Source organism: Strongylocentrotus purpuratus, unplaced genomic scaffold (genome assembly GCF_000002235.5).
Source record: "Strongylocentrotus purpuratus isolate Spur 01 unplaced genomic scaffold, Spur_5.0 spur5_scaffold_1, whole genome shotgun sequence".
NCBI classification, from domain to species: domain Eukaryota; kingdom Metazoa; phylum Echinodermata; class Echinoidea; order Camarodonta; family Strongylocentrotidae; genus Strongylocentrotus; species Strongylocentrotus purpuratus.
In genome coordinates this window covers 51804021-51830169 of record NW_022145594.1, presented here as the reverse complement: position 1 = coordinate 51830169, position 26149 = coordinate 51804021, and the positions used below count along the sequence as shown (strand labels likewise).

The 26149-nt window shown below is 37.1% G+C and overlaps 2 protein-coding genes across 3 annotated transcripts in view; one reads left to right on the top strand and one right to left on the bottom strand.

Moving 5' to 3' along the window:
* Positions 1–15100, bottom strand: part of LOC583615 (probable glucuronokinase 2) — a 43248-nt gene extending 28148 nt beyond the window's left edge. For both annotated transcript variants that reach the window (XM_030978455.1, XM_030978454.1), the window contains exons 1-8: positions 14946–15100; positions 13852–13958; positions 13398–13442; positions 12621–12707; positions 11561–11627; positions 11006–11077; positions 9473–9561; positions 8805–8961 (exon numbers count right to left, since the gene is read on the bottom strand). In XM_030978455.1, the coding sequence (XP_030834315.1) occupies positions 8805–8961; positions 9473–9561; positions 11006–11077; positions 11561–11627; positions 12621–12707; positions 13398–13442; positions 13852–13958; positions 14946–15002 (681 nt within the window). In that variant the 5' untranslated portion in view covers positions 15003–15100. The remainder of the gene's footprint in view (positions 1–8804; positions 8962–9472; positions 9562–11005; positions 11078–11560; positions 11628–12620; positions 12708–13397; positions 13443–13851; positions 13959–14945) is intronic.
* A 551-nt stretch (positions 15101–15651) lies between these two features.
* Positions 15652–24773, top strand: LOC588082 (succinate dehydrogenase [ubiquinone] cytochrome b small subunit B, mitochondrial). Its single transcript, XM_787783.5, has 4 exons — positions 15652–15815; positions 21262–21369; positions 22015–22159; positions 22765–24773. Exons 1-4 carry the CDS (start codon positions 15788–15790, stop codon positions 22928–22930), a joined length of 447 nt encoding a protein of 148 aa, XP_792876.1. The 5' UTR covers positions 15652–15787; the 3' UTR covers positions 22931–24773.
* Positions 24774–26149: the final 1376 nt, after the last annotated feature.

The following is a 26149-nucleotide window of genomic DNA, read 5'->3' as shown; positions in this document are numbered from 1 at the left end:
TGGTTTCAATTGGAACCAGTTGGCAACTGGTTTCAATTGGAACCAGTTGTTCCAATTTCCCTATTGAAACCAGTTGGCAACTGGTTTCAATTGGTTTTGCTCCAATTGGTTTCAACTGGATTTTGGTCCTGGGAATGCACTTATTTGAGACCAAAACTAACATTTTAGACAAATCCCCAAGATTAATAGGAAAGATTGCATTGGACTACTCAAATAAATGTCTACGATGCGTGAGCTAAGAGTTAAGTGACCATATGCTGACCAGAAAAGTCTGACCATCCACACAGGAATTCACCTTGTATTCAACAAACATCTTCTACTGGTCAGCATAGACCATTGACCGACATGAATTACTGACAACTGATGTAGGAGGTTACTAACCATGCAGTCCACATTAGTCTTCTACTGGACACCAGTGACCATTAACCTATGAGTTTATTGACCACTGCTCTGGGAGATTTTATACTGACCATTTATTCATAAAATGTCATATCTTGGACATCATTAACCCTTGATTCCTAAGTTTCCTGACGATTGCTTACCATTTAATGCAATTTTACCACAAATGCATCCATCAATAGTCCTACTTATTATTTCCTTTAATTATGTCATTTGTAGTTTAAGGAGCCTATCCACAACAGGCTCTGCTTTTCCATAGGCTCCACCACTATATCTCTTAACGCTTATCTGCCGTAGTTTACAGGAGGGATTAGACCGCCCTGCAAGGTCACTGGACAGGTGGTTATCTCATCAACTCAGCTCTCAGTTAACATAAGAAAAAGAGGATCATGGGGGACCAATGGTCACCGATTAGGCACTGTTTGTTATATAGAGGGCGCAAGTAGCTACAAGTAGTGCAGTGGGCCTTTAAGTTCAACTCCATGGACAATATTCTTAACAGTTTGTACTGGTATTGCATGTACATGTATATTATAATCATTTTCAATATGTTAATTGTTACACTCTTTGTTGAATGAGGTATTGTTGTGTGGAGCCCCACAGAATACCCCCCCCCCTATTTTATTGTATATCTTTGACTATGTATGTATGACACAAGTATATTTCTAGCCCCCATATAGTCCCTCCTCTTAGTTAATTAGGTACCCCCTCCTGCGAGAGTGGCCTCACCCTCAACTAACCTAAACACACCAGCTGGGATACCAGGAGTGGCTTCTCACTTTGTTTTGCCATGCATCCTAGTCAACACCTTTCATATTTTGTCTTCCTTTCATAGGTAAGAAAGAATCTTATATTATTCAATTGTGTTATATTCTTGTTCTTCATAATATGTGTATTTCTAAACTATTATAGCTCCACTATTCACATATCTTGTATTACTGTGTAAAAAGAGATATTAATGATCTTTGCCAATGACTTGTTGGATTATATGACATGTGGACTATGAGAGGAAAATATATAAGAAATGCCATGTGGGAAGAGATGCCATGTGGGGAGAGATAATGTCATTGATGAACATAGTAATCACTTGTAGAAATGATAGGAAATTATTACTGTGTGTATGTGAGATTGATGATTAGTTAGACAACATTTTAAGAAGTTTTGAGAAGAGAATATACTTTATTACTGTCAGTATATTTGTCTTTTGCTCGATATTCATGTGTATATATATATATATTTATAGTTTGGTTAGATACAGTTTAATAGCGAAATGGGTTGTTCGAGTCCAGATTATCTTTAACTTTCAGTATTATGGTATGAGTGAGTGTGGACGCACCATGTGTACAATACTAGTGTGTTATTAGGATATGGCAGTGCGTTCAATGTGAACACAACTTCTTATCAGAGTTCTTAATCCCCTCTCCCCCCAAGCTTGACCATCCACTGCAATGCATTACACGCACACAGTGTAGATAGAGTATATGCTATACCCAAATGCTATGCTGAGAAGTGTTAGAGCAGGGAGGTGAGACTATGGAGATTGCGTCTCGAAAGAATTTCCCGAGGGAAAGATATTCAAGATTAACTTGGCTTAACAACAAGTAATGTAACCCTCTTCAGCCATCAAATCCATCAACAGCCGCCCTTATCAGACCACAGATGCCCTCTGGCGATCCAAATGTTACGAAGTGTTACGCAACGCGGCCTGCTTCCCTAAGCTCTCCAAACACTTGGTCGTAAAAAAAAGGCTTTGAAGCCATGCGAGTCACCGAGAAAATGACGTCATACTCATTGAAGATGTATATAGCTATAACAGACAAAAATACAAAATCGACAACTTATGGCACAAGGCAACCTGCTATTGGTTATCAAATGCTTTCGCTGTGCTCGGATAACTCTTCTGAAGACGTAGCCATCTGAACCAGCAAAATCGACCAAGGAAATCGTGAGTTAGAGTGAATGCAAGTTTCTCATCATCATCACGTTCTCTTCTAATTATTGACATTTTCCGAAAGTTTCCGAAATTTTTACATAGCTAGGAAGGTAGTCCATAAGTTTATCTCTTAAAATAACTAAATGAAACTGTGTTGTATAATTGCGCATTTGGTTTAATGAGGGTTAGAAGTTGTCAATTCATCACCACTTTTCACCCCGAGTACGGGCCGGCGCCGGCGACGCGAAAGCCGCCGTGCTCGCTGGGCTGTACATGCTGGATGTTGTTGGTGGAAACACACATAGCTGCATTTCTACCCTGGCCGTGTATTGAAAGTTGTGCTATTGATTCTCAACATTTCAAACACCACTGTACAAAACTCAACTGATTTCATTCAAAGGCAGTACTATAGTGACGATTGATGACACCTAAAGAGCATTAAAATACAATTTGTTCAACTTTCTGATGTTAGAAAGAATAATTTAAAAATTAAAATTGTGAGTCTACTGTCAAACTTGCCGATCAACCGCATCGGGATGATTATGTGCATTTGTACTGTATGTTGTGAGTGTATTGACTATTCATGTATTCAAATGCTGCCTATTTACATGGAGCGGCCTACGCATTCACGATGAAACCATTTAACCGTACATTCTGGTTCGCTGCAACGAATAAGATTTTCCGTTGATGGAATTTCACACGTGCATAACTTGTATTGGTCTCCAACTTCCCATACACCAGGCTCAAGAAAATCTTCCTCAAAATCAGTCAGAAAGTCTAAATCGTCGCCTACCAAATACTCTTCCCTACTGTACGCCGCCATTTTTGTCGATAGCAGCCGATGTGTATTTCCAACAATGCATTTCGCGAGCCCTATGTCACTCAGTTTCGGGAGTGAGATTTACGAGCTGTGCGGTCCGGGTGGGGGATTAACGGGATTATGATAGGGGGAAAAAAGACTCTCGGTGCAACGGACTGCTTCAAAGGGCCCTCTTAGATGCGGAATCCATTTATTACAAGCCCTGGTTAGAGATAGAATGTGTTTGTTTTTGACCCATGCTGGAAATGGTATCTTAGGCGGGAATGAAAGTTTGGTAGAGTCAGCAAAATGAGAAGACAAAGGATTTGAGTTGGGGAATACACTTGTTGAGAAACACATGGTCAAATTGTCTAATAGTTAGCTAGTGATGGATGGGTTGATGAGATATTGTAGTTGAAGACTTGCATAATCACTGTCTGGAATTCATTGTATTATATTGTTAGGAATGATAATTCAGGTTAAATGTTATTGGGAATTACTCTCTCTCTCTCTCTCTCTCTCTCTCTCTCTCTCTCTATATATATATATATATATATATATATATCTCCCTCTCTCTCTCCCCTCTCTCTTTATATTCTCTCCCTCTCTTTCTCTCTCTCTCTCTCTCTCTCTCTCTCTCTCTGTATGGTTCACCCTTTCTCTTTCACTCTCACTTTGCTTTGTATATAACCATGAAATGAATATACATGTATTTAGTAAAACTATTGGTTGTTGTTTAGAATTAGAATATGAACTGTATGTGAAGATGAGATTATACAGTAAGAGGAATTCGTAATATTGGTTGTAAGTTTGTTAGAGCTATTAGTACAGACTGCAGACTAAGACTATTTGCCAGTTCTGTGAATATTGTAAGAAGTTTAGGATATAAGTTGTTGAAGATGTATCTTTTCAAGCTCAGCAATCTCGCTGAAAAAGATAGTATTAGATCAAAGTGATGCAGATGACTATTGGAAATACATGAGCTAGTTAAGGAAGAGTTATGAGTTTATTCAGTATTAATGTAAATGCCTGAGACAAGGAAGTAACTTGTGAATTTAGGGATTAGTGGAGGCTGAGAGTAGAATTGCATTCTAAGGGTCTATGGGTACAGTGGATCCTCAGTCTTGGAGCGTAAAGAGTAGAAAGCTTATTAGGCAGTATTATAGGGATGATTATGCCAACATTCTTGTATTAGGTCTATATATGTGATTTCTTGAAAGAGACGCTAAGTGAAGAGTTATATGATTAGAAGCTAAAGTAGATTGACTGATACCGCAATGTTATAGACATTTGATAAGGGTTAAGTTATTTATTAGTAGCCAAGTTATGATTATGAGATCGATGAAGAGTTGCACTTTTACATAAAGCATGGAAGTAAGGATAGTTTCGTTTAGAGATAGTAAAGTAATGAAACTAACCAGATGATGTTCCTAGTGATATAGTAAGAGAACACGGAGAGCTAATGAATTCAATGTATGCGAACAGGTAGATTTATTTGTGTTTAATACTTGAAGAGTATTGTTATGCCATTTGATCGTATATATGTTATTGTAAGAAAAGACTGTTATTGTAGAAGATTAAGTAATAAAGACTTTGTTTTGCCATGCATCCTAGTCAACACCTTTCTTATTTTGTCTTCCTTTCATAGGTATGCCCCCTCCCTCGGGGTGCGGGCGCTACAAATTTGGCGACCTTGCCAGGACGGCCATCGTCGAAGAGACACGAGGACGATGTGTCGTCCTATGACACGAACAGTTGGATAATCGAAGAAGCAGTGATGTAACGATTAGGATAAAAAGGACCAGAAGTCAAAGCCGGAGAAGACCATCCCTGATTGGAAATGAGGTTGGCTCAGCATCAGGCGAGGATGGGTACTTCCGGGCCGCATACCATAGACCAGGTATGAGGCCTCGTACTCCATACACGGACAGAGTAGAGGTGGTGAGCGAGGTTGACCACCTAACACAGGCCAGGAACACCCAAACTAGCGGCTCATCTGACGACCATCCTATACCCCTAACAACCCCAGAACCAAGTGATGAAGCAGTGAGTGGAGGTAATAGTCCAGATAGCGATCCCCAGTCCAATATAGAGGATGCTCCAAGGAGAGGGAATCGACGCCGCAGAGCTCCCACCACATTCAGTTATGAATCCCTGGGTGAGCCTAGCATACTTACTCCGAATATTTCCATGGTTCAAAGCCGCAACAACCCCACCGATGCACCAAATCCCAGTCAAGAAGCATCTGTCCAGTGGTTCTCCAAGCCGCCACCCTCAACAGCCCAGCCACCTGCACCTTACCCCTATACGTATCACCCACCTATGCCACCCCTCCAATACCAACACCTACCACCATTCTACCCTCATCAAATGCCTCTACAGATGCAGACGCCGATAGCCCACCAGCAGCCAGCTCACTACCAACGACAGATGACGGATGACCAGCTTCACTTTTCACAGCGAGCGAGTCAATCATTCGACCCGCGAGGAATGCCCTACCAGTTGCGATGCTGAATAGATAATGACGGAGGAGAACACTAGCATTACACCATTTTTGTTATGCGTGTTAACGGATTTCCCTTTTTACAGTAGATGCATCGATGTATAGAATCATGTGTGTTGATTAGTAAACCAGAAATACGAGTAATGAGAAGTAGTAAGATGAAACAAGTTGTAAATCGTTTCATGAATTGTGGTGTAATATAAGGAAACAAGCGATGACACTCGATAGTGATCAATTGATCTTTGTGATAAAGTCTTCGGAATGAGTCTCGAGCTTTCCAAGAAACCTTCACCGTTTGTCAGGCGCGCCCGTAGAATGGGTTAATGTTTCGCAAAGTTTATTTGTATGGAAGAAAAAGCCACGTAATTCTGATACGATATTATGATATGTAAGTCTGAGACTTCAAGTACCTATTAGGTTTCGCTATAACAAGTTGCAACAAGTGTATATATATGAACTCGATGTACTACATGTATCTCGCAGAAGAATTGGAGCACGATGATCTGTCAGCGTTGCAAGGACATAGACTTTCATGGACTTTGGTGATAAGTCTCACCTCCCTGATCTGTCTTAAGTTCATAACGACATTGAACGAGAACTATATGAACATTAGATTGTTGTGCTATATTAATGAATTGTTATAAATGTTTGAAAGTTGAAATGTCCAGGAGACATTTATTTTTGGAGGGGAAGGTGTGGAGCCCCACAGAATACCCCCCCCCCCTATTTTTTTGTATATCTTTGACTATGTATGTATGACACAAGTATATTTCTAGCCCCCATATAGTCCCTCCTCTTAGTTAATTAGGTACCCCCTCCTGCGAGAGTGGCCTCACCCTCAACTAACCTAAACACACCAGCTGGGATACCAGGAGTGGCTTCTCACTTTGTTTTGCCATGCATCCTAGTCAACACCTTTCATATTTTGTCTTCCTTTCATAGGTAAGAAAGAATCTTATATTATTCAATTGTGTTATATTCTTGTTCTTCATAATATGTGTATTTCTAAACTATTATAGCTTCACTATTCACATATCTTGTATTACTGTGTAAAAAGAGATATTAATGATCTTTGCCAATGACTTGTTGGATTATATGACATGTGGACTATGAGAGGAAAATATATAAGAAATGCCATGTGGGAAGAGATGCCATGTGGGGAGAGATAATGTCATTGATGAACATAGTAATCACTTGTAGAAATGATAGGAAATTATTACTGTGTGTATGTGAGATTGATGATTATGTTGTTTGACTTAGACAACATTTTAAGAAGTTTTGAGAAGAGAATATACTTTATTACTGTCAGTATATTTGTCTTTTGCTCGATATTCATGTGTATATATATATATATTTATAGTTTGGTTAGATACAGTTTAATAGCGAAATGGGTTGTTCGAGTCCAGATTATCTTTAACTTTCAGTATTATGGTATGAGTGAGTGTGGACGCACCATGTGTACAATACTAGTGTGTTATTAGGATATGGCAGTGCGTTCAATGTGAACACAACTTCTTATCAGAGTTCTTAATCCCCTCTCCCCCCAAGCTTGACCATCCACTGCAATGCATTACACGCACACAGTGTAGATAGAGTATATGCTATACCCAAATGCTATGCTGAGAAGTGTTAGAGATAGAATGTGTTTGTTTTTGACCCATGCTGGAAATGGTATCTTAGGCGGGAATGAAAGTTTGGTAGAGTCAGCAAAATGAGAAGACAAAGGATTTGAGTTGGGGAATACACTTGTTGAGAAACACATGGTCAAATTGTCTAATAGTTAGCTAGTGATGGATGGGTTGATGAGATATTGTAGTTGAAGACTTGCATAATCACTGTCTGGAATTCATTGTATTATATTGTTAGGAATGATAATTCAGGTTAAATGTTATTGGGAATTACTCTCTCTCTCTCTCTCTCTCTCTCTCTCTCTATATATATATATATATATATATATATCTCCCTCTCTCTCTCCCCTCTCTCTTTATATTCTCTCCCTCTCTTTCTCTCTCTCTCTCTCTCTCTCTCTCTCTCTCTGTATGGTTCACCCTTTCTCTTTCACTCTCACTTTGCTTTGTATATAACCATGAAATGAATATACATGTATTTAGTAAAACTATTGGTTGTTGTTTAGAATTAGAATATGAACTGTATGTGAAGATGAGATTATACAGTAAGAGGAATTCGTAATATTGGTTGTAAGTTTGTTAGAGCTATTAGTACAGACTGCAGACTAAGACTATTTGCCAGTTCTGTGAATATTGTAAGAAGTTTAGGATATAAGTTGTTGAAGATGTATCTTTTCAAGCTCAGCAATCTCGCTGAAAAAGATAGTATTAGATCAAAGTGATGCAGATGACTATTGGAAATACATGAGCTAGTTAAGGAAGAGTTATGAGTTTATTCAGTATTAATGTAAATGCCTGAGACAAGGAAGTAACTTGTGAATTTAGGGATTAGTGGAGGCTGAGAGTAGAATTGCATTCTAAGGGTCTATGGGTACAGTGGATCCTCAGTCTTGGAGCGTAAAGAGTAGAAAGCTTATTAGGCAGTATTATAGGGATGATTATGCCAACATTCTTGTATTAGGTCTATATATGTGATTTCTTGAAAGAGACGCTAAGTGAAGAGTTATATGATTAGAAGCTAAAGTAGATTGACTGATACCGCAATGTTATAGACATTTGATAAGGGTTAAGTTATTTATTAGTAGCCAAGTTATGATTATGAGATCGATGAAGAGTTGCACTTTTACATAAAGCATGGAAGTAAGGATAGTTTCGTTTAGAGATAGTAAAGTAATGAAACTAACCAGATGATGTTCCTAGTGATATAGTAAGAGAACACGGAGAGCTAATGAATTCAATGTATGCGAACAGGTAGATTTATTTGTGTTTAATACTTGAAGAGTATTGTTATGCCATTTGATCGTATATATGTTATTGTAAGAAAAGACTGTTATTGTAGAAGATTAAGTAATAAAGACTTTGTTTTGCCATGCATCCTAGTCAACACCTTTCTTATTTTGTCTTCCTTTCATAGGTATGCCCCCTCCCTCGGGGTGCGGGCGCTACAAATGAAACCAATAAACTATCTATCTATCTGCTGGACAACATCAACAAATGACATATGGGTGAAATGACCACTGGTCTTGGAGATTTAATACTGACCATGTATTCACCAAATGTCCTTTGCTTGACATCAGGATTGTTTTGGAGGAATGTTGGGATGGATGAAAGAGTCTCTCTCTGGAAGCAGTAGAAGACAACACTAGCTTGACGAGACTGGGTCTCGGTCTTACTGGGCTTCTCAAGAAACTGGGTGATCCTGAAAAAGTAGATTTACAAGAACAAGATATATTTACTGTTCCTTTAATGTCAATTTGCAAATGTGATGGATTTTTATGTAAATTTTACATCGTTTCAGCCCCTCTATTGTAAACCACAATATGATATAAATCAAAAGAATGTCTCATCAGGCCTTCACAAGTTAAACGGACTGTCTTGATGAACGTTTCTAAAGCTAGGTTGAAGGTCATTGATTCGACTGAGCCAGGCTTTAACAAGTAACAATGAACGTTTCTATAGCTAGGTTGAAGGTCAATGATTCGACTGAGCCAGGCTTTAACAAGTAACAATTAACATTTCTAGAGCTCGGTTTAATCTGAGCAGCATACCTTGCCTTAATTTTGATCTGAGTTCCATTAAAAATCATGATTTTCACAATTTTTTTCAACACCGATCATAAAGTATGAGTCAAAATGCTTTCAAGAACCAATGAAAGTTTGAACGCAAGCCTCTACTATGTCTATTCTAATAAAGTATTTTGTAAATCCTACCTATTAGTTTGAGGGCACACTTCCACTATGCCTCTACTTGTTATGTTCTCTGTTGGTTCCATGTCATAGTATATGGCCAGCTCACCTTCCTGAAAAACAAGGAATAAATGTTATATAATGTTAACCCTTACTGTACTGGGGGGGGGGGGGGCCTGGGAGGCCCCCCCCTCGACATTTTCGGAGATTGCGCCGCAACCGCTTGAAATTTTGAATTGTCGTTTCATGACTTTTTTCCCTCAAGTCTTACGCACGTTTTGATACCATTTTCGTCCCAATCGGATATACCTGTGAGGTGTTACATAACAATTAGTATGCGCATGTCATCAAAAATATGCTATAATTGCATATATTCATGTACAAGCAGAAATGTGAATACAGGTTTAGATGTATTCCTTCCTAAGTGGGTGATATGAATTGATATCGAATTGCTTTTATATGTTTCTCAAAGTAACTTGATGTATTCCAGAACAAAAGAATACATAAGAAATAAAAATAATAGATATAATAAGAAATAAAAAAACAAGAAAATACATAAGAAAATAAGTATTTGAAAATCGCATCAAATTTGCATAAATTATCATTATTAATTACATCCAAATAAATATTTTGTGTTAGAAAAGAAGTTTCATATGAATAATGAGTTTCAACGTTCAAAAAGTGAAGTTTGACACGTTTTCTGTAAAATGCATAAAATTAGCATTTTGCATAATTAATTAGGCTATAACGACAAAAATTTGCATATTCGCAAAAAACTAATTACACCATCTTGTTCGTTACGTAAATATCTACAAACATGCAAATTTTCGTGTTCATCGGACATCCGACGGCCGAGATCATAGGGGGGGGGGGGGGCTTCCCAGGCCCCCCCCCCCCCAGTCAGGAGGTGCTCAAAATAGCCCAGTACAGTAAGGGTTAAAGGGGGTGTATAGTGTGACGAGACTACTTGTCTTTCCTGTGGTATGACCCAGGGCCAATCAGGTATAATACGACTAAGGACGACGCGACCGCAGTATTCATGTGCATGCAACATAATTATTCGAAACCGAAGCGTGAGGAGAACTTTGGTCTGTTTCGTGAACACTAGCGCGTGCTGACCATTTATCAAGTCCATTTGTTTATAAAGTGCAGTTGTCTAAAGAAGTCAAAGATGGCATTTATTTGCCATGCTACACCCCCTTTAACATCTTACTCAAAATATCTGTGTTACAGCTAGTGTCACATGTATTTCTAAATCACATTTGGCAGTTTAGGAATTTTCTTTATGACTGGGTTATAAAATGTTCATTACCAACATTATCATTAACAGATTGACTTGACTAATTCTATTTGACAATATTCAACACTGCAACTAAAACCTGGTTTAACACTGGAGCTAAAATCTGATTACATTAAAATTGACGGATTGATAATACATTTTGAGAGATCCTATTTGTAGAATTTTGTAAAACTAAAAGCTCTGAACCAGCGCAGCTGAATATATTTTGTATAAAAGCTGCACCATATAAATTTATTATTATTATTATCATGTCTCACCTTTCTCCTGAAGTAGTGTATCACTTGAGTGATATCAAACTTGTGATCTTGAAAAAGCATGTCTCCTGCCACCTGAAGAACATTAGGAACAACATTAGGAACAACATTAACAACATTCTTTAAAAACAACAAAAATAACAACAAACAACAGATATTATAGTGCATTACATCAGTGCTATATCTAGCTTTTTGTAAAGGGGGATCCCCAAGACACTGAAAGGGGGTGGGGCCCTGGGGGGGGGGGGCAAAGACAGGCTGTGCATCCCCCTATCCATCAATATGCTACTACAAAATCAACTAAATTCAGGGAAGTTTAATATAACAATAAATAATTATGAAAACGGTGCTTATAAAGCACCACAGAAGTAAAGCCCTATAACAAATAAAAAACAATCTCATATTAACCAAAAAAAAAAAAAAAATACAAATAAACCTATAACCATAAACTGAGTAATTTTCTCATTTGTTGTGCAGTATTTAACACTCTAAATTTTGGGCAATACAAGTACATTTGTTTAGGAGATTAAAATATACTCCATTAATGAATAAACTTACCACAAGGATATCATCTTGAATATGTTTGTTTCTCAACACAAGATCAAGATCACCTACAGATCCTAATCTAAAGTCAAACAAGAAATAGAGACAAGAGGAGGGTTACACAGTCAAGGTAGCATTTCCTTCACTACTTAAATCATACAACCTTCACCCATTTACTTGTCTTAAAGGTCTTAAAGGTAATACAAAGTTTTGGTATGGGGTCATGAATTTGTTTCAAATGAACATACTGTATTGGAACATATTCAATGATTATTGTCGCGGTTGAATTCGAGTCTAAAGTGATGAAATAGTAAATAATAAACTCTTTATGTTGTATAGCGCCCTCTCAAGACTGATATTCCTTTAGCTTTCAAACAATTTTTCTGGACTACAATCGACCGATTTGCTATTCTCGTCTGAAAATTATTTGGAATGGCCTTAGGCGCTATTTGGAATATTTGAAATTTACCAGAAGCACCGGTAAATATTTGAGTATTCATTTTCTCAAAAGCAGAAGTGTTTTATGGCCCAAATTTTCTAGTGTTTATAATACATTCACAGGGGCTATCTCTTACTTTTGGTCTGCACATTTACACAATTTACACATTTACACCCTGTCATATACCAGGTGTCTAGAGTCTTACATCATAGAAGCTAGTAATTGCGAGCCTTCTCTCTCTCTTTTGCATTTTCTAATTCTGTCTTCCTTACTTGGTAACTATTTCCCAATGAATGTAGTGGTTCTTAGTTTGATAGAGCTAGTCTGTACAAATTGATTGTTGTACGTGTTTCTCCCCATCTCCTCCACCTCATTCTTTCTCTCTCTCTCTCTCTCTCTCTTTCTTTCTCTCTCTCTCTCTCTGTGTCTCTCTCTGTGTGTCTGTCTCTTTCTTTCTCTCTATCTCTCTCTCTCGCTCTCTCTCTTTCTTTCTCTCTCTCTCTCTCTCTCTGTCTCTGTCTCTCTCTCTTTCTTTCTTTCTCTCTATCTCTCTCTCCCTCGCTCTCTCTCTCTCTCTCTCTCTGTCTGTCTCTTTCTATCTCTCTCTCTCCTATGTAATTCTGTCTAAGTAATTACCTTCCATTGAATGTTGTGGTTCCATCATTGATGATGTTATCCACAGGGAAGTCTCTGGCTGTAGCCCACCTCTCATAGTGCTTGTATCTACCATAAAAAAAAAGAGATAAACTGATCACAAAATTGCAAACAAACTACAAAGCTCACAGAAATCAATGCCAAGATGTGCTGCAAATACAAGACAAATCAATCAATAAACGCAAGATAAACATTTATTATAGATGTTGGTGCATCTTAAAGCCACACTGTCCTACTTGTAGCTACTTGCTCCCTCTATATAGAAAACAATGCCTAATCCGTGACCATTGGTCCCCCATGATCCTCTTTTTCTTATGTTACTTGAGAGCTAAGCAGGGTGGTCTAATCCCTCCTGTAAACTAATACAGATGGGCTTTAAGGTGTGACAGACACACGTCTATGCTAGACTGGCTTGAGATCCTAAATTCCTCAATACTATGGTCCTGCCTCTATAATATGACCATTTACTTTGTAGCAACGATGCATTGTGTGCCCATGTGCACCTTTACATTTTTTTTATTATTTGCTGAGGAAGTTTTTTCCCCTTGGGACATATATCCATTGTGATCTTTTAGATCCCTTGTTGACCATACATTGCATCACAAACGAATATCACTAGCGATATTAATTTTGATATATATGTCTTGTTTATTCAGTGAGTCAAACACAACCAGCAAAATTGAAAATATGACTGTTTGAAAAACATTTTGGATGATTTTTTTGGCACAGCTAAGGAGAACACATGAGATTGGGACTTACTTGTCAGCATTAGTCACCAAGTAGACCTCTTTGAAGTGCTGTCTCCTGGAAAAATAGAAGAATAAGGTTAAAGTGTTTCCTCATTAATTTCATTGATTTTTATAGACGTACAGTGTAATGCGATGGCCTGAAAGGTTATTCTTCTCACTGCATCTTTGTTAATAAATTTTGGGTGGTAACGTGATAATCTGCATAAAGCTTAGAGACGGTATTTAGTATAAAGTGCTATACAAATCCGGATTCATACCATCATAATCATCATCATCATCATCACCCTTTCCTAATAATGTTAGATTTAGGGCTAGTTATAGTTAGTTAATAGTATTGTATTCAAATGATGAGTTTGGTTAGTGCAGGAAATGGATGCAGAGACATCGTCATGGGAGATGGGAGCATGTGTCTAACAACTACCTATACAGCCTGTTTATTTTGAGGGTTGCTATAGCCTACTTACGTATTGATGGCATCCCACCAGTAATCAAGTATCTTTCTGCCACCAACTCCAGGAAGAAGAGCCTTGGGGATTCCTTCCAGAGAACAGTATCTACCTGATGAATCTTCCTGCAATGACAAACCAAGAGCCAAGAGTGAGGCAGATCGAGACATACAGGGAAGTGGGGGAGGCCGAGGGAGGGAGGGAGGTGAGGGATCAAGGTGATACACAAAAAGAGAGAGAGAGGGTGGGACTCGGGTGGAAGGGGGGGGGGAGGGAGGGAGGGACGGAGGGATCGAGAGAGAGAGAGAGAGAGAGAGAGAGAGAGAGAGATGGGGGAGGGAGCCAAAGCAGAGGACTCACACTATTTGCAGTGATTCAAGGATAAATTAGAATAAGAGGGCATCAGATTTATGGTCAGGGTCCACAACTTCAACATTCACATTGTTCAAAGGAAAACAAAATCTCTATAATCTTAACTTTATTATTATCATTCAAGGCTAGCTAGCTCATCTCAAGTGATTAAATAAAACATTAACTTAAAGAAAGAAACAAAAACACCACGCCCTAAATTAAATGGACTTTGGATCAGCTCGGCGCCCCAAGTTTACAGCACCTAACTAATCCCCGCCCAAAGATATCGAGAGAGCCCTCGGTACACACTCCACAGCAAAGCATAAAGAGAGTCGATGCTAATGCGCATTGACCTTTAGCAATGCACTACGTGTTAATAGGCAGCATTTAAATACATGAATAGTCAATACACTCATAACACGCAAATCTACACAATCATGCCGATGCGATTGATCGGCAAGTTTGACAGTGGACTCACAATTTGAATCTTTAAATTATTTTTTCTAATATCGGAAAATTGAAAAAATTGTATTTTATTGCAATTTTAGTTGTTATCAATTGTTACTAAAGTACCGACTTTGGGTGAAATCAGTCGAGTTCTGTACAGTGGTGTTTGAAATGTTGACAATCAATAGCACAAATTGTAATACACAGCCAGGATAGTAATGCACCTATGTGTGTCGGTACATAGTGACACCCCTGCTCATATTGTCATAATCATATCATATTACTCGCCAGTCGACGAACTAAATCTACGTTACCTTAATTTCATTTTCTAAAATTGTCCCATGTCCAGCAACAAGAATAATGCAAATCATCGTCGACAGGTTAATAATAATCGAGGAAAAGAGGTAAAATTGGATAAATTTGATTTCGAAAAGGACAAACACAAACGGGATATTTTACGGATGCGATAGACAGACAGAATTGTATACAAAATGACGTGTTTTGCTTAGTCTTGGATCTACGCTATATCAGTAATAAATATATTTATCTTGATGTTTTACCAGAAGTACATGCAGTGGCGTACGCAGGATTTTTTCAAGGGGGGGGGGGGGGGGGGGGGGGGGGGGGGGGGGGGGTAAGAGGACACTTTTTTTCTGGTCTCGAAATTTGAAAATTTGACATTTTGTTCCGTTGGGGGGGGGGGGGGGGTAAGGTCACCATTTTTAGGTCAGCCATTGGCATAATTTTTTATTTTTTATTATTATTACAAAAAAACAAAAAAAATCAAAGGGGGGGGGGGGGGTTCACAAAAATCATACACAAAACATACACATAAAAAAAACTCAAGGGGGGGGGGGTTTAACCCTTTGTACATGTATATGGAACTGGATGAAAGCGATATCAATAATTTTTAATAAAAATAATTAAGAGCTGTATTCGTTCAATGAATTATAATATTTAGCCTTGGACGATATTGCTGAACGATATAAACATATAATAAAACAAAGTAGCTTGGAATAAAAACTAATGGAGAGCTAGAGGTCAACAAACTTTTCGCTTCGTGTCGTTTTCGAGAAGGAATCACCGACGAAGTTTGTTTTTACTCCTTATTTTGTGAATCATTTGAAATAAATTTGTAAAGGAACCATCCAACAAGATGGCGATGAATATTCTCAGGTCCAGAGGTAATGAAAATCAGTGAAATGTTCATTAAATAATTGGTTTTGCGTGATAGTGTTTATGCTCAACGAGCGAGTGTGAAACTGCAACTCTGCCTGTGTGTTAAATGTATGTGCCAGTTACGCGTTACGTGTGTTTTGTGTGAACTTACAACTGCGCCTGCTGGCATGTTGGCACTGGGCTGGGGAGGGACGACGGGGAGGGAGTGCAGTGCGGGCTGGCCTGGTTGATAATTATAAATGGAATATGATATTGAAATCACCTAGTCTTCATTAGCACCTGTACCCCTGCGTATAGAGGGAGGTAAACAAACCTGCATTATCGGTGATCCAAGTCTCTTGGGACTCGGATCCACAGGCACAGACACTTCTTACCACCTGTTTACTAAAAAAAAACATGTTCTTCTTCTAGAGTCAGATCTACCTTCCAAGATTGTATCAACCAAAGCGCATGTATAATTATATTATTTAGTCAAACCAATTTATCTAGTAGGTCTATTAAGTAAGGGCGCTGGTCCGAGAATAAGGACCGTCCGCAATAACGAGGATCATCTTCGAAAACACTGACAGACAGACGTGTCCGCAAAAATTAGGATAGTCCGATTTTTTGCTGATGTTTCTGATTTCCGATCCATGTGTTGACAATGTGAAAAACGGATTCCGTGATGATTTCTTGATGCATTTCACATTGACTCTGAACAGGGACTTTCATGTGATTAGTGATAAATCCTTGGGAAGACGGTGAACTCAGAACTAGACCTAGAGGTATTTTATTCTGCAGAATCTGTTTTTCGCATTGCCAGCCCGCGGATCGGGAACCCGAAACCCGCAGAGTGCCAAAGAAATAAATACCTCCATGAAAATGCGGACGATCCTTATTTTGAAGGAAGCATTTAGTCTGCGTTATCCTCGTTTATGCGGGCGATCCTCATTCTTTGACCAGTGCCCCTCCTGGTAGAAGTCTTTCACTAAATAAAGCATTTGAACTATAATTCACATTTATTTAGTGAAGCATTAATACTGGTAGGCTGAATGAGTTGATTAATTTCATCATGCCTTTAAAGTGACTTGGTAACATTGTTGAAGGTTCATGAAAAAAATGCTTAATTTTTTTATGTAATGTTACTATTCCTTCTACTGTACTAAACCTATGACATGCAGAAAATCCTGAAAAAATTCTCAAACCACAAAGATATCTATGGTTTTCTTTAAAAAGGCCGATGTATGACACCCTCTAACAGTGATTAACAGTAAATTCTCCCAACCATTTTTGAATTTTCCCAATCGTTTTTTCCATGAAAAAAAGACTTAAAACAGGCTATAAAAAATTTGTCAACACTTTAATGTCTGGAATGGAATGTAGAGCCATTTTATTGCTTTGTGACAATTTCCATTCCCCTAAAATGTAATTAAATTGTAATAATATAGTTGAGAGAATTAAGGAATCGTATCAGATCAGTTTTTCCCTAATTGTACCATGAATAATGGTCCGTTTTCACTCAAACTTCAGATTATCTTTAATTGTACATCTAGCATTGAAATCGCTACCTTAGAACCACTATCTCTCATCTTAACAATGTTACCAAGTCCCTTTAAGGGTTATTGAAGACGAAATATTACTTTCATTACAATTTTTCTTTGAATGATATTATTGCTTTATTAAAGGGGAAGTCCACCCTGAAATTAAGTTAGTTTTAATAGGAGTAGAAAAATGAGAGAAACAAGTCAGTGAAAGTTTGAGCAAATTCCGATTAAAAATAAGGAAGTTAGGATTTTTGAAGTTGTGATCAATCAAACACAAATTGGCAACTCTATGACGTATCATGCGAGCTCATCTTCCATTTGCTCAGTACTAAAAAAATCTAAAATTTTCATTTTCCCTCAAGAAAAATTTCAACCATACATGCACCCTAAATATAATAATTGCAAATATGTTTCTATACTCCCCCTGCAAGGAACAAATATATATTCCGTCATCAATAACAAAGAAAACATGATTTTATGGAATATTATGCACAAAGCAAATGAAGGAGAGCTCGTATAATAAGTCACAGAGTTGCCAATTTGTATTTGATTGATCACAACTTCAATAATTCATAACTTTCTTATTTTCATTCAGAATTTGCTCAAACTTTCACTCACCTGATTTTCTTATTATTCTGCCTCTATCGAAACAAACTTATTTTTGGGGTGGACTTTCCCTTTAAGTCAAGCCAATTTATCTAGTTGGCCTATTAACTCTTTGTTTGCTTTGTTCGCCGATTTGCACGGACGTAGGCGTGCCAACTTCGCATTTTTGCACAGATGTATACGAGTCAATTAGACATTCATAATACCGCTCGCAGTGTGTAGCCACGCGTTGCGTTTACTATTGTTTACATTGTATACATCGCACACTTTCCGGTAAACTGTTTTTCTTCATAGTGTTACATTCGAAATTACCGTGTATTTAGCGGTTTTCTTTGGATTTTTTTTACTGATGTTACGATGGCACCTGCTGGAAAACGTCAACGTGTGTTTAGTGTAGAGGAGGCTCGAGATCTTGTTACTATGGAAGCATGGAGCATGGACTCTGATTCCGACGAATCGAGCAGTGACGAAGACTCTAGTGATAAAAGTGTTCCCTGAGAGTAGACTGATAGAATAAGAATGAATAAAAATTAATGAAAGAGCTAGAGATGACAGCAAGAAAGAGAGTAGACTGATAGAATAAGAATGAATAAAAAAAAATGAAAGAAGGAGATAGAGATGACAGCAAGAAAGAGAGTAGACAGTGATAGAATAAGAATGAATAAAAATAATGAAAGAAAGAGATAGAGATGACAGCAAGAAAGAGAGTAGACTGATAGAATAAGAATGAATAAAAATTAATGAAAGAGCTAGAGATGACAGCAAGAAAGAGAGTAGACAGTGATAGAATAAGAATGAATAAAACTAATGAAAGAAAGATGTATCCTGTCTTGCCGTCATCTTTATATCTTTCTTTTATTATCTTTATTCATTCTTATGCTATCAGTGTTTACTCTCTTTCTTTCCGTCATCTCTATCTTATTATTATTATCATTTTCCTATCTATATGTACCCTATGTCTTGCCGTCATCTGTATATCTTTTTCTTATTATCTTTATTCATTATTATGCTATGAGTGTAATACTCTCTTTCTTGCCGTCATCTCTATCTCATTATTATTATCATTTTCCTATCTATATGTACCCTATGTCTTGCCGTCATCTCTATATCTTTCTCTTATTATCTTTATTCATTCTTATGCTATCAGTGTTTACTCTCTTTCTTTCCGTCATCTCTATCTTATTATTATTATCATTTTCCTATCTATATGTACCCTATGTCTTGCCGTCATCTCTATATCTTTTTCTTATTATCTTTATTCATTATTATGCTATGAGTGTAATACTCTCTTTCTTGCCGTCATCTCTATCTCATTATTATTATCATTTTCCTATCTATATGTACCCTATGTCTTGCCGTCATCTCTATATCTTTCTCTTATTATCTTTATTCATTCTTATGCTATCAGTGTTTACTCTCTTTCTTTCCGTCATCTCTATCTTATTATTATTATCATTTTCCTATCTATAATTATGTACCCTATGTCTTGCCGTCATCTCTATATCTTTCTCTTATTATCTTTATTCATTCTTATGCTATCAGTGTTTACTCTCTTTCTTGCCGTCATCTCTATCTTATTATTATTATCATTTTCCTATCTATATGTACCCTATGTCTTGCCGTCATCTGTATATCTTTCTCTTATTATCTTTATTCATTCTTATGCTATCAGTGTTTACTCTCTTTCTTGCCGTCATCTCTATCTTATTATTATTATTATTTTCCTATCAATATGTATCCTATGTCTTGCCGTCATCTCTATATATTTCTCTTATTATCTTTACTCATTCTTGTGCTATCAGTGTTTACTCTCTTTCTTTCCGTCATCTCTATCTTTTTATTATTATCATTTTCCTATCTATATGTACCCTATGTCTTGCCGTCATCTCTATATCTTTCTCTTATTATCTTTATTCATTCTTATGCTATCAGTGTTTACTCTCTTTCTTTCCGTCATCTCTATCTTATTATTATTATCATTTTCCTATCTATATGTACCCTATGTCTTGCCGTCATCTCTATATCTTTCTCTTATTATCTTTATTCATTCTTATGCTATCAGTGTTTACTCTCTTTCTTTCCGTCATCTCTATCTCATTATTATTGTTATTTTCGTATCAATATGTATCCTGTCTTGCCGTCATCTTTATCTCTTTCTCTTATAATCTTTATTCACAGTAAAGTCCTTTCATTTCATATCACTATTTCTCTCTCATAATGTCTCTCACGTCCGTTCTCCATATTTTATTCATTGCATACTCCACTCGTCAATCATTTCTGATAATAAGCTCTCTCACAATAAAGTAAATGGAAAACAATGCAATATAGTTTATATTTTAAGATTGATTCATTCTTTCTTTGTATATCTATGGCTGTGATAAATGTACTTGAAATCAATTTTATTGAGGGGTAAAGAAGGTGAGAGAACAGATGCGGTGAACATTCATAATGAGACATTTCAATAAGATGCTGATTATGTCATGTATATCACATATAATATATTATGCCTATACCATTTTTACATGCTCATACCAGTGGGCAAAATCAATAACATTCTCTTATTTCTTATTGACTTATCATGGCACAACAAAGAAAAACATCCCCACGACGTCCCTTTTCATGCCCCGCTAAACCGGACATTGACAATAACCTGGGGTAATAGGGATTTCAATGGGCAGATTAGCCCATTGTCAAGGGTGGCTGAGCGGGGTACTTTCAAGTCTCTCCCTATTGAACTTCTTTTCTTCAACAACCTAAATACTAACCTTCTGAATTGTTAGAATACTTGAGCAAGGTATGTAAAGAAAGGTAAGAAGTCCACCTTTCTAATAGATTCGATTTGAAGATGTCTTATCATTGCTAAATAAGAAATTCTAGAGGGATAAAAAACTGCCGTAAATAAGAAAAATTAAACATTATATAATTATGATTATTATAAAAATGATAATTCAAAATATAACAAATGACGGTTCATCGAAAAGCACGTTTTCCGGTCTACAACTTTGCTGCACAATATTTTTCATCATGATCATCCAGTGAAGAGTTATAGCCTCTTGATTCAGCAGAGTCAATAAAGATTCCCTCGAAATGTGTGACCCTAAAAGAATGTGGCACAGGGGGTTTTTTTAAGTGGCGCATAAAGAGTTAAGAAAAAACACCATGTAACTGTATGTATGCATGTATTCCTTGTGGTCCCCTTTGCGTGTTAAAATCATAATTTCCCATAGGAGGGGACCTACACCATATAGTCATGGATCTAGTAGTGAGTTGTATAAAAAGAGAATTCAGTCCAATTTTCTCTTTCTCTCTTCCTGTTCTTCAGCTCTGCTGACGAGTCCACGGCTGATGACCAGTGCGTTTCTGAAGTCACCTTATCAAGCCAACTATCCCGCTATGCTCAACACGTTACACACCACTCACAACAATCACAGTAAGTAAAAAAAAGAGAGCGCAAATTGAAGAGTACCGGTAGTTTAATGACTCTCTAATTCCTTAAAAGAGTCCTTTTCCAGAGCTCCAGTATTTTGTCTCTATGTCCAGGTTGTAATTGGGGGTCTTTATGCACAAGCCCCCCCGTTGCAACGTCCAACATTTTGGGGGCTTTGAGTTGGAATTGGGATGACCACATACAGTGTATTTCATTCATCTGTAACTTTCAAGCCTTGATATCAAATTTATTTACTCCAAACATTTGCATAACAATTCTCAAACTTGTGCTGTATTTGTGTATTTGGGTGATAAATGTCTTTCATTCATTCATTATTTTATTTAATTATTCAATCATTAATTTATTCATGAAATCATTTGTTTTTTCAATCATTTATTCATTCATTCATTAAAAAAAAATATTGTGTAATCGTGGTGCAGCACCACTGCGCCGAGAAACAATGTCTAACATGTACATGTAGGCGCGTTTTAAATGTGATCTATTATTATTATTCATTCATTCATCCATTCATTCATTCATTCATTCATTCATTCATTCATTCATTCATTCATTCATTCATTCATTCATTCATTCATCCATCCATTCATTCATTCATTCATTGAAATCTTCTATCTTTCTACCCTTCAGCCGCAGGTTTACTTCCGTCCAAGCACTGGAATGCTGAGAGAGTGTTATCTATAGGTCTGATTGGTATCATCCCAGCGGCTTTCCTCATTCAGAACCCAGCGCTAGACTATGCCCTCGCAGCAAGCCTTGTCTTACATGGGCACTGGTAAGGATGGAGTAATAGAAGTAGTAGTAGTTATAGTAGTTATAGTAGTAGTACTGTAGTAGTAGTAGTAGTAGTAGTTGTGGTATTATTATTAGTAGTAGTAGTGGTAGTGGTAGTGGTACTTGTAGTAGCAGTAGCAGTAGCAGGAGTGGTGGTAGTGATGGTAGTGATGGTAGTGGTCGTAGTGGTAGTAGTAGTTGTAGTAGTTGTAGAGGTGGTATTAACAGAAGTAGTAGTAATAGTAATTGATGATAGTGGTGGTGATGATGGTACCAAGTAAGACTAAGCTTAGACAGAGAAATCAGGAGAAGAAGAAGTTTACAAGTATTACATTGGCTGAAATGACAATGAAATACCCTTTCCTTTTCCTGTTTCATTGTGCTTTTGCAATGATATTTAAGATCGCTGTTACTACCTATATACACTGTACAGTAGGTATTTAAGTATGTTTTCTGCTTTCTGCTGTGCTTGTTTTCCTTCTCTTGCAACCATCGGGTACTACACTTGTCCACTAAATTGACCACAGGATAGTGAAATCTGTCCACTATACTTGGCTAGGTGTCAGAGTGTAACAATGTATCATTTGCTTTTCTTGCCTTTCGCAGGGGAATGGAGCAGGTATTCCTGGATTACGTTCACGGTGAGACGATGTCAAAGGTCGCCAACGCCTCCCTCTTCGCCATCTCCGCCCTTTCCTTCGCCGGTCTCTGCTACTTCAACTACAACGATGTCGGGCTCACAAAGGCAGTTATGATGCTGTGGTCATCATAGTCCAGTAAACCGGTCAAACTTGTATTCTATGAGGTTGATCATACTGGGTGTATATGTGTGGTACTTCACATACTGGCCCAAAGTGTTTGATTTCAGTTTGTTTAATATGTGCCGGGCAGAAAGGTCCAATTGCACAACTTTGTCCTGTTCCAATTTTTTTTTTCAATGCTGAAGTACAGTAAAACCTGTCTATAAAGACTACCAAAGGGAGACGTAGAAAGTGGGTTTTATAGGCAGGTGGTCATTAAAGCAGGTTTGAATTCTCTATCACTGTTGACAATTTTGATAATGTATGGCCAGACACATGTTGAGTAATGTAGTTGATTAATGGTCAACATTTAGAAATGTGTATTTTCAAAATCTTCCTGTCGTGCGTTCATTGACAGACTTCTGCCAGGCACCTGATTAATAACTGAATGAATGATTTATAGTTTTTTAAACCCAGTCATGTAAATGTTTGATAAAAAGCATGTCGTGACCATGATGTACCATGCATACGCCCAGTATGGCCAGCCTTTAGATTTCATTAAAAGAAATCTTGAGTTCTGGTAATAATAGAAATGTATATTCGGAGAGGAACTCACTAAAAACAGTCGCACTGAAATGTTTAACATGCAATAGATGACATGTTTGAATGCATAGATGACATGTTTGAATGCATAGATGACATGTTTGAATGCATAGATGACATGTTTGATTGCATATATGACATGTTTGAATTCAGCAATCCTGTTGAGAATGTCGTAAGTTTGCTACTTAATTATAGGTCCATTTATAAAGCGCAGCAGAATTTACTCTGCTGCGTTTAATATAAAGTACATTATTACCCCGGCTGTAGCTGAGCTGCCATAATAAGGCTCTAAAGCTTTCATGGAATGTTGTCCCTACTGCTTATACTTTACCTGGGTGGAGAGTAAGCAAATGTAAATTAATGTCGGATTGTTGCAAACTTGCAGAGACTTTCTGACAATCAAATCAACTTTAAAGAACAAACATGCATATATATTGGACTAGGTATTTTACCAATCAGCTAGATCACAAAGTTATTTCTCCGTCTTTGCACACCACTCAAGGATAGTATTTTTCCATAGATTGATTGGTTAGACATTTATAATCTTTAATAAGACATGTACTTTACTCTGTTTTGGTTATATTACCAGAACTCCAGAAAACACTTTTCCCTTCTATACTGGAGGACTACTGGCTAAATAATACGACCCTACTGAGGGCAGCAGACATTGCATTTATATCAGGCCTGAAACTCTGACCAGAGTTATGAGAAAAAATGATTAAAGTCCTTCTTGATCTGAAAGAAGAGATGCATGAAATCATTCTGGTGTGAAGAGCTGCAAGGTAAAATGGACAAAAATAAACGTTAATTTGACAGATGTTGGTTCATGACTTAGTGACACATTTCATGGATGAAACGTATGTAATCAGTTTAAATTACACCACACATGCTGGTTCTCGTAACGTTTATATGTTATTTTTTTCCAAATTTATATCAACCATAAAAATGTTATGACTATCTTCAGTGAACTTTGTAATTAGTTTTCAGCCTTCATAAATCACTTGCATTGTAGGAAATGCAAATATTCAATCTCCAAATACTGCTTCCAGCACTCATGTAATACATTGTCTATCGTCTCTAGATTTTTATTATTATAAACAACATTAAAAGATCTCACGATATGCATACCACAATGGCACAGTGGTTACACGTTCAATGTTCCTGTATGGAAATCATAAATGACTGCAGTTAAGTTTGATTGATATTTACCTTTAGACAAGACAAGTATTTTATATCTCAAGGATAGGAGCAGGTAGCAAATACTCACGAACCAAAAAGATAGGATAAATATAAAAATCATGATATATGCCAGCTCTGTTCTCCTTTTTAGGAGTGTTTTCCGTACAAATGTCTGGATAAATTGTGCATTTGTTTTCCTTTATCTCAAGAGGTCATCTTTAGGTCAAATGATGACAGAGAATAGATACAGAAGTTCAAATGATTTTTCTCTGAATGTTCAAGATTACAGCTCAGCTGCTGAGAGCCAGAAGGGTATTAAAGGTATAGACCAGTTCCGGTCATGCGATTACATTGTGTAAGAAACGTTGTGGAATCGATCAGAAAAGGTTGATCATCTAGCATATAAGTATTGGTGTGTACTCCAAGGTTCTGGAATCATTAAAATGATAAGAAATTTGGCCCAGTTTTAGTAAAGTTACAAGCAATGGGACTGCGCGATATCTATTCAAGTTGAAATAGTTGAAATATTTATTGGTTACTGAATCATCATAGGTTATAACAATGATGTGACAATGTCTTTACATGAGTATAAAACATAAGTTAAATTACATTTCCACATTCAGTAAATCATAGATACATACGCTCGAAGAGGTGATGATACAGAAGGGCTACAGCCTAAGCGTGACAGCTTGATACGCTTGCAGCCCAGAAACATTTAAAATCATAACGAAATAGATATAATAATTTACCAATATCAATTAGTAGGCGGTTTCCATTTGTATCATCACGTATTAGTCAAAACATTTCACTTCCATTTCATTTTTTGAGAGGGGGGCATTTCCAAAACTGGTCTTTACCTTTAACTCTGTATTCAAATCTAGGAGTTACCCTCTTCTGGTCGTGAGCTGATAAATTCACTGAAACTATCAATTAACCCATTGGCTACCGGAAGCGGGTGGTACCTGTATTAATCCTATGGCAATGAAAGAATTCAGTAGTCAAGGGGTTAAATGAGAGGTAAGCTGAAGATACTGTCTTAGCATGTATACCATGTTGTCCCCTACATGCATGTTAGATTTGTGAACGTGAGTTCCAGCACGTTGCCATTCATTTCATTATACCAGAACTCGACATTAGATCAAACATCATAAAATATTTACGACCTTACTTTATTATTTACCTTTGCTGCGTGATCAATAAACGCTTGTACAATTATTTGTTTGTCCACTACAAGATGACAGACATGATGATGTCATCTGGTCATAGGAGGTGAGCCTATTTCAAGTAATGATTATTAATTATTACACAAACACAATAGTAGTTCTAAATATCAAATTGACTTTTTTTCTATTGCTATACAAACATGTAAACCAGTGGTATAGTATGATAACTCATTTCAATAATTATTGCACATGTTTCTTATGAAAACTTACTAAAGCTTTGTTCACACATGATGTTGTTTAAATACA

What these genes read in the sequence shown, in the direction of transcription:
- LOC588082 (XM_787783.5), top strand. Translation starts at nt 15,788, where the DNA reads ATGGCGATGAATATTCTCAGGTCCAGAG. An exon ending in GAATATTCTCAGGTCCAGAG is followed by an intron (nt 15,816 to 21,261) that starts GTAATGAAAATC and finishes CCTGTTCTTCAG; the next exon opens with CTCTGCTGACGAGTCCACGG. An exon ending in CTTGTCTTACATGGGCACTG is followed by an intron (nt 22,160 to 22,764) that starts GTAAGGATGGAG and finishes TGCCTTTCGCAG; the next exon opens with GGGAATGGAGCAGGTATTCC.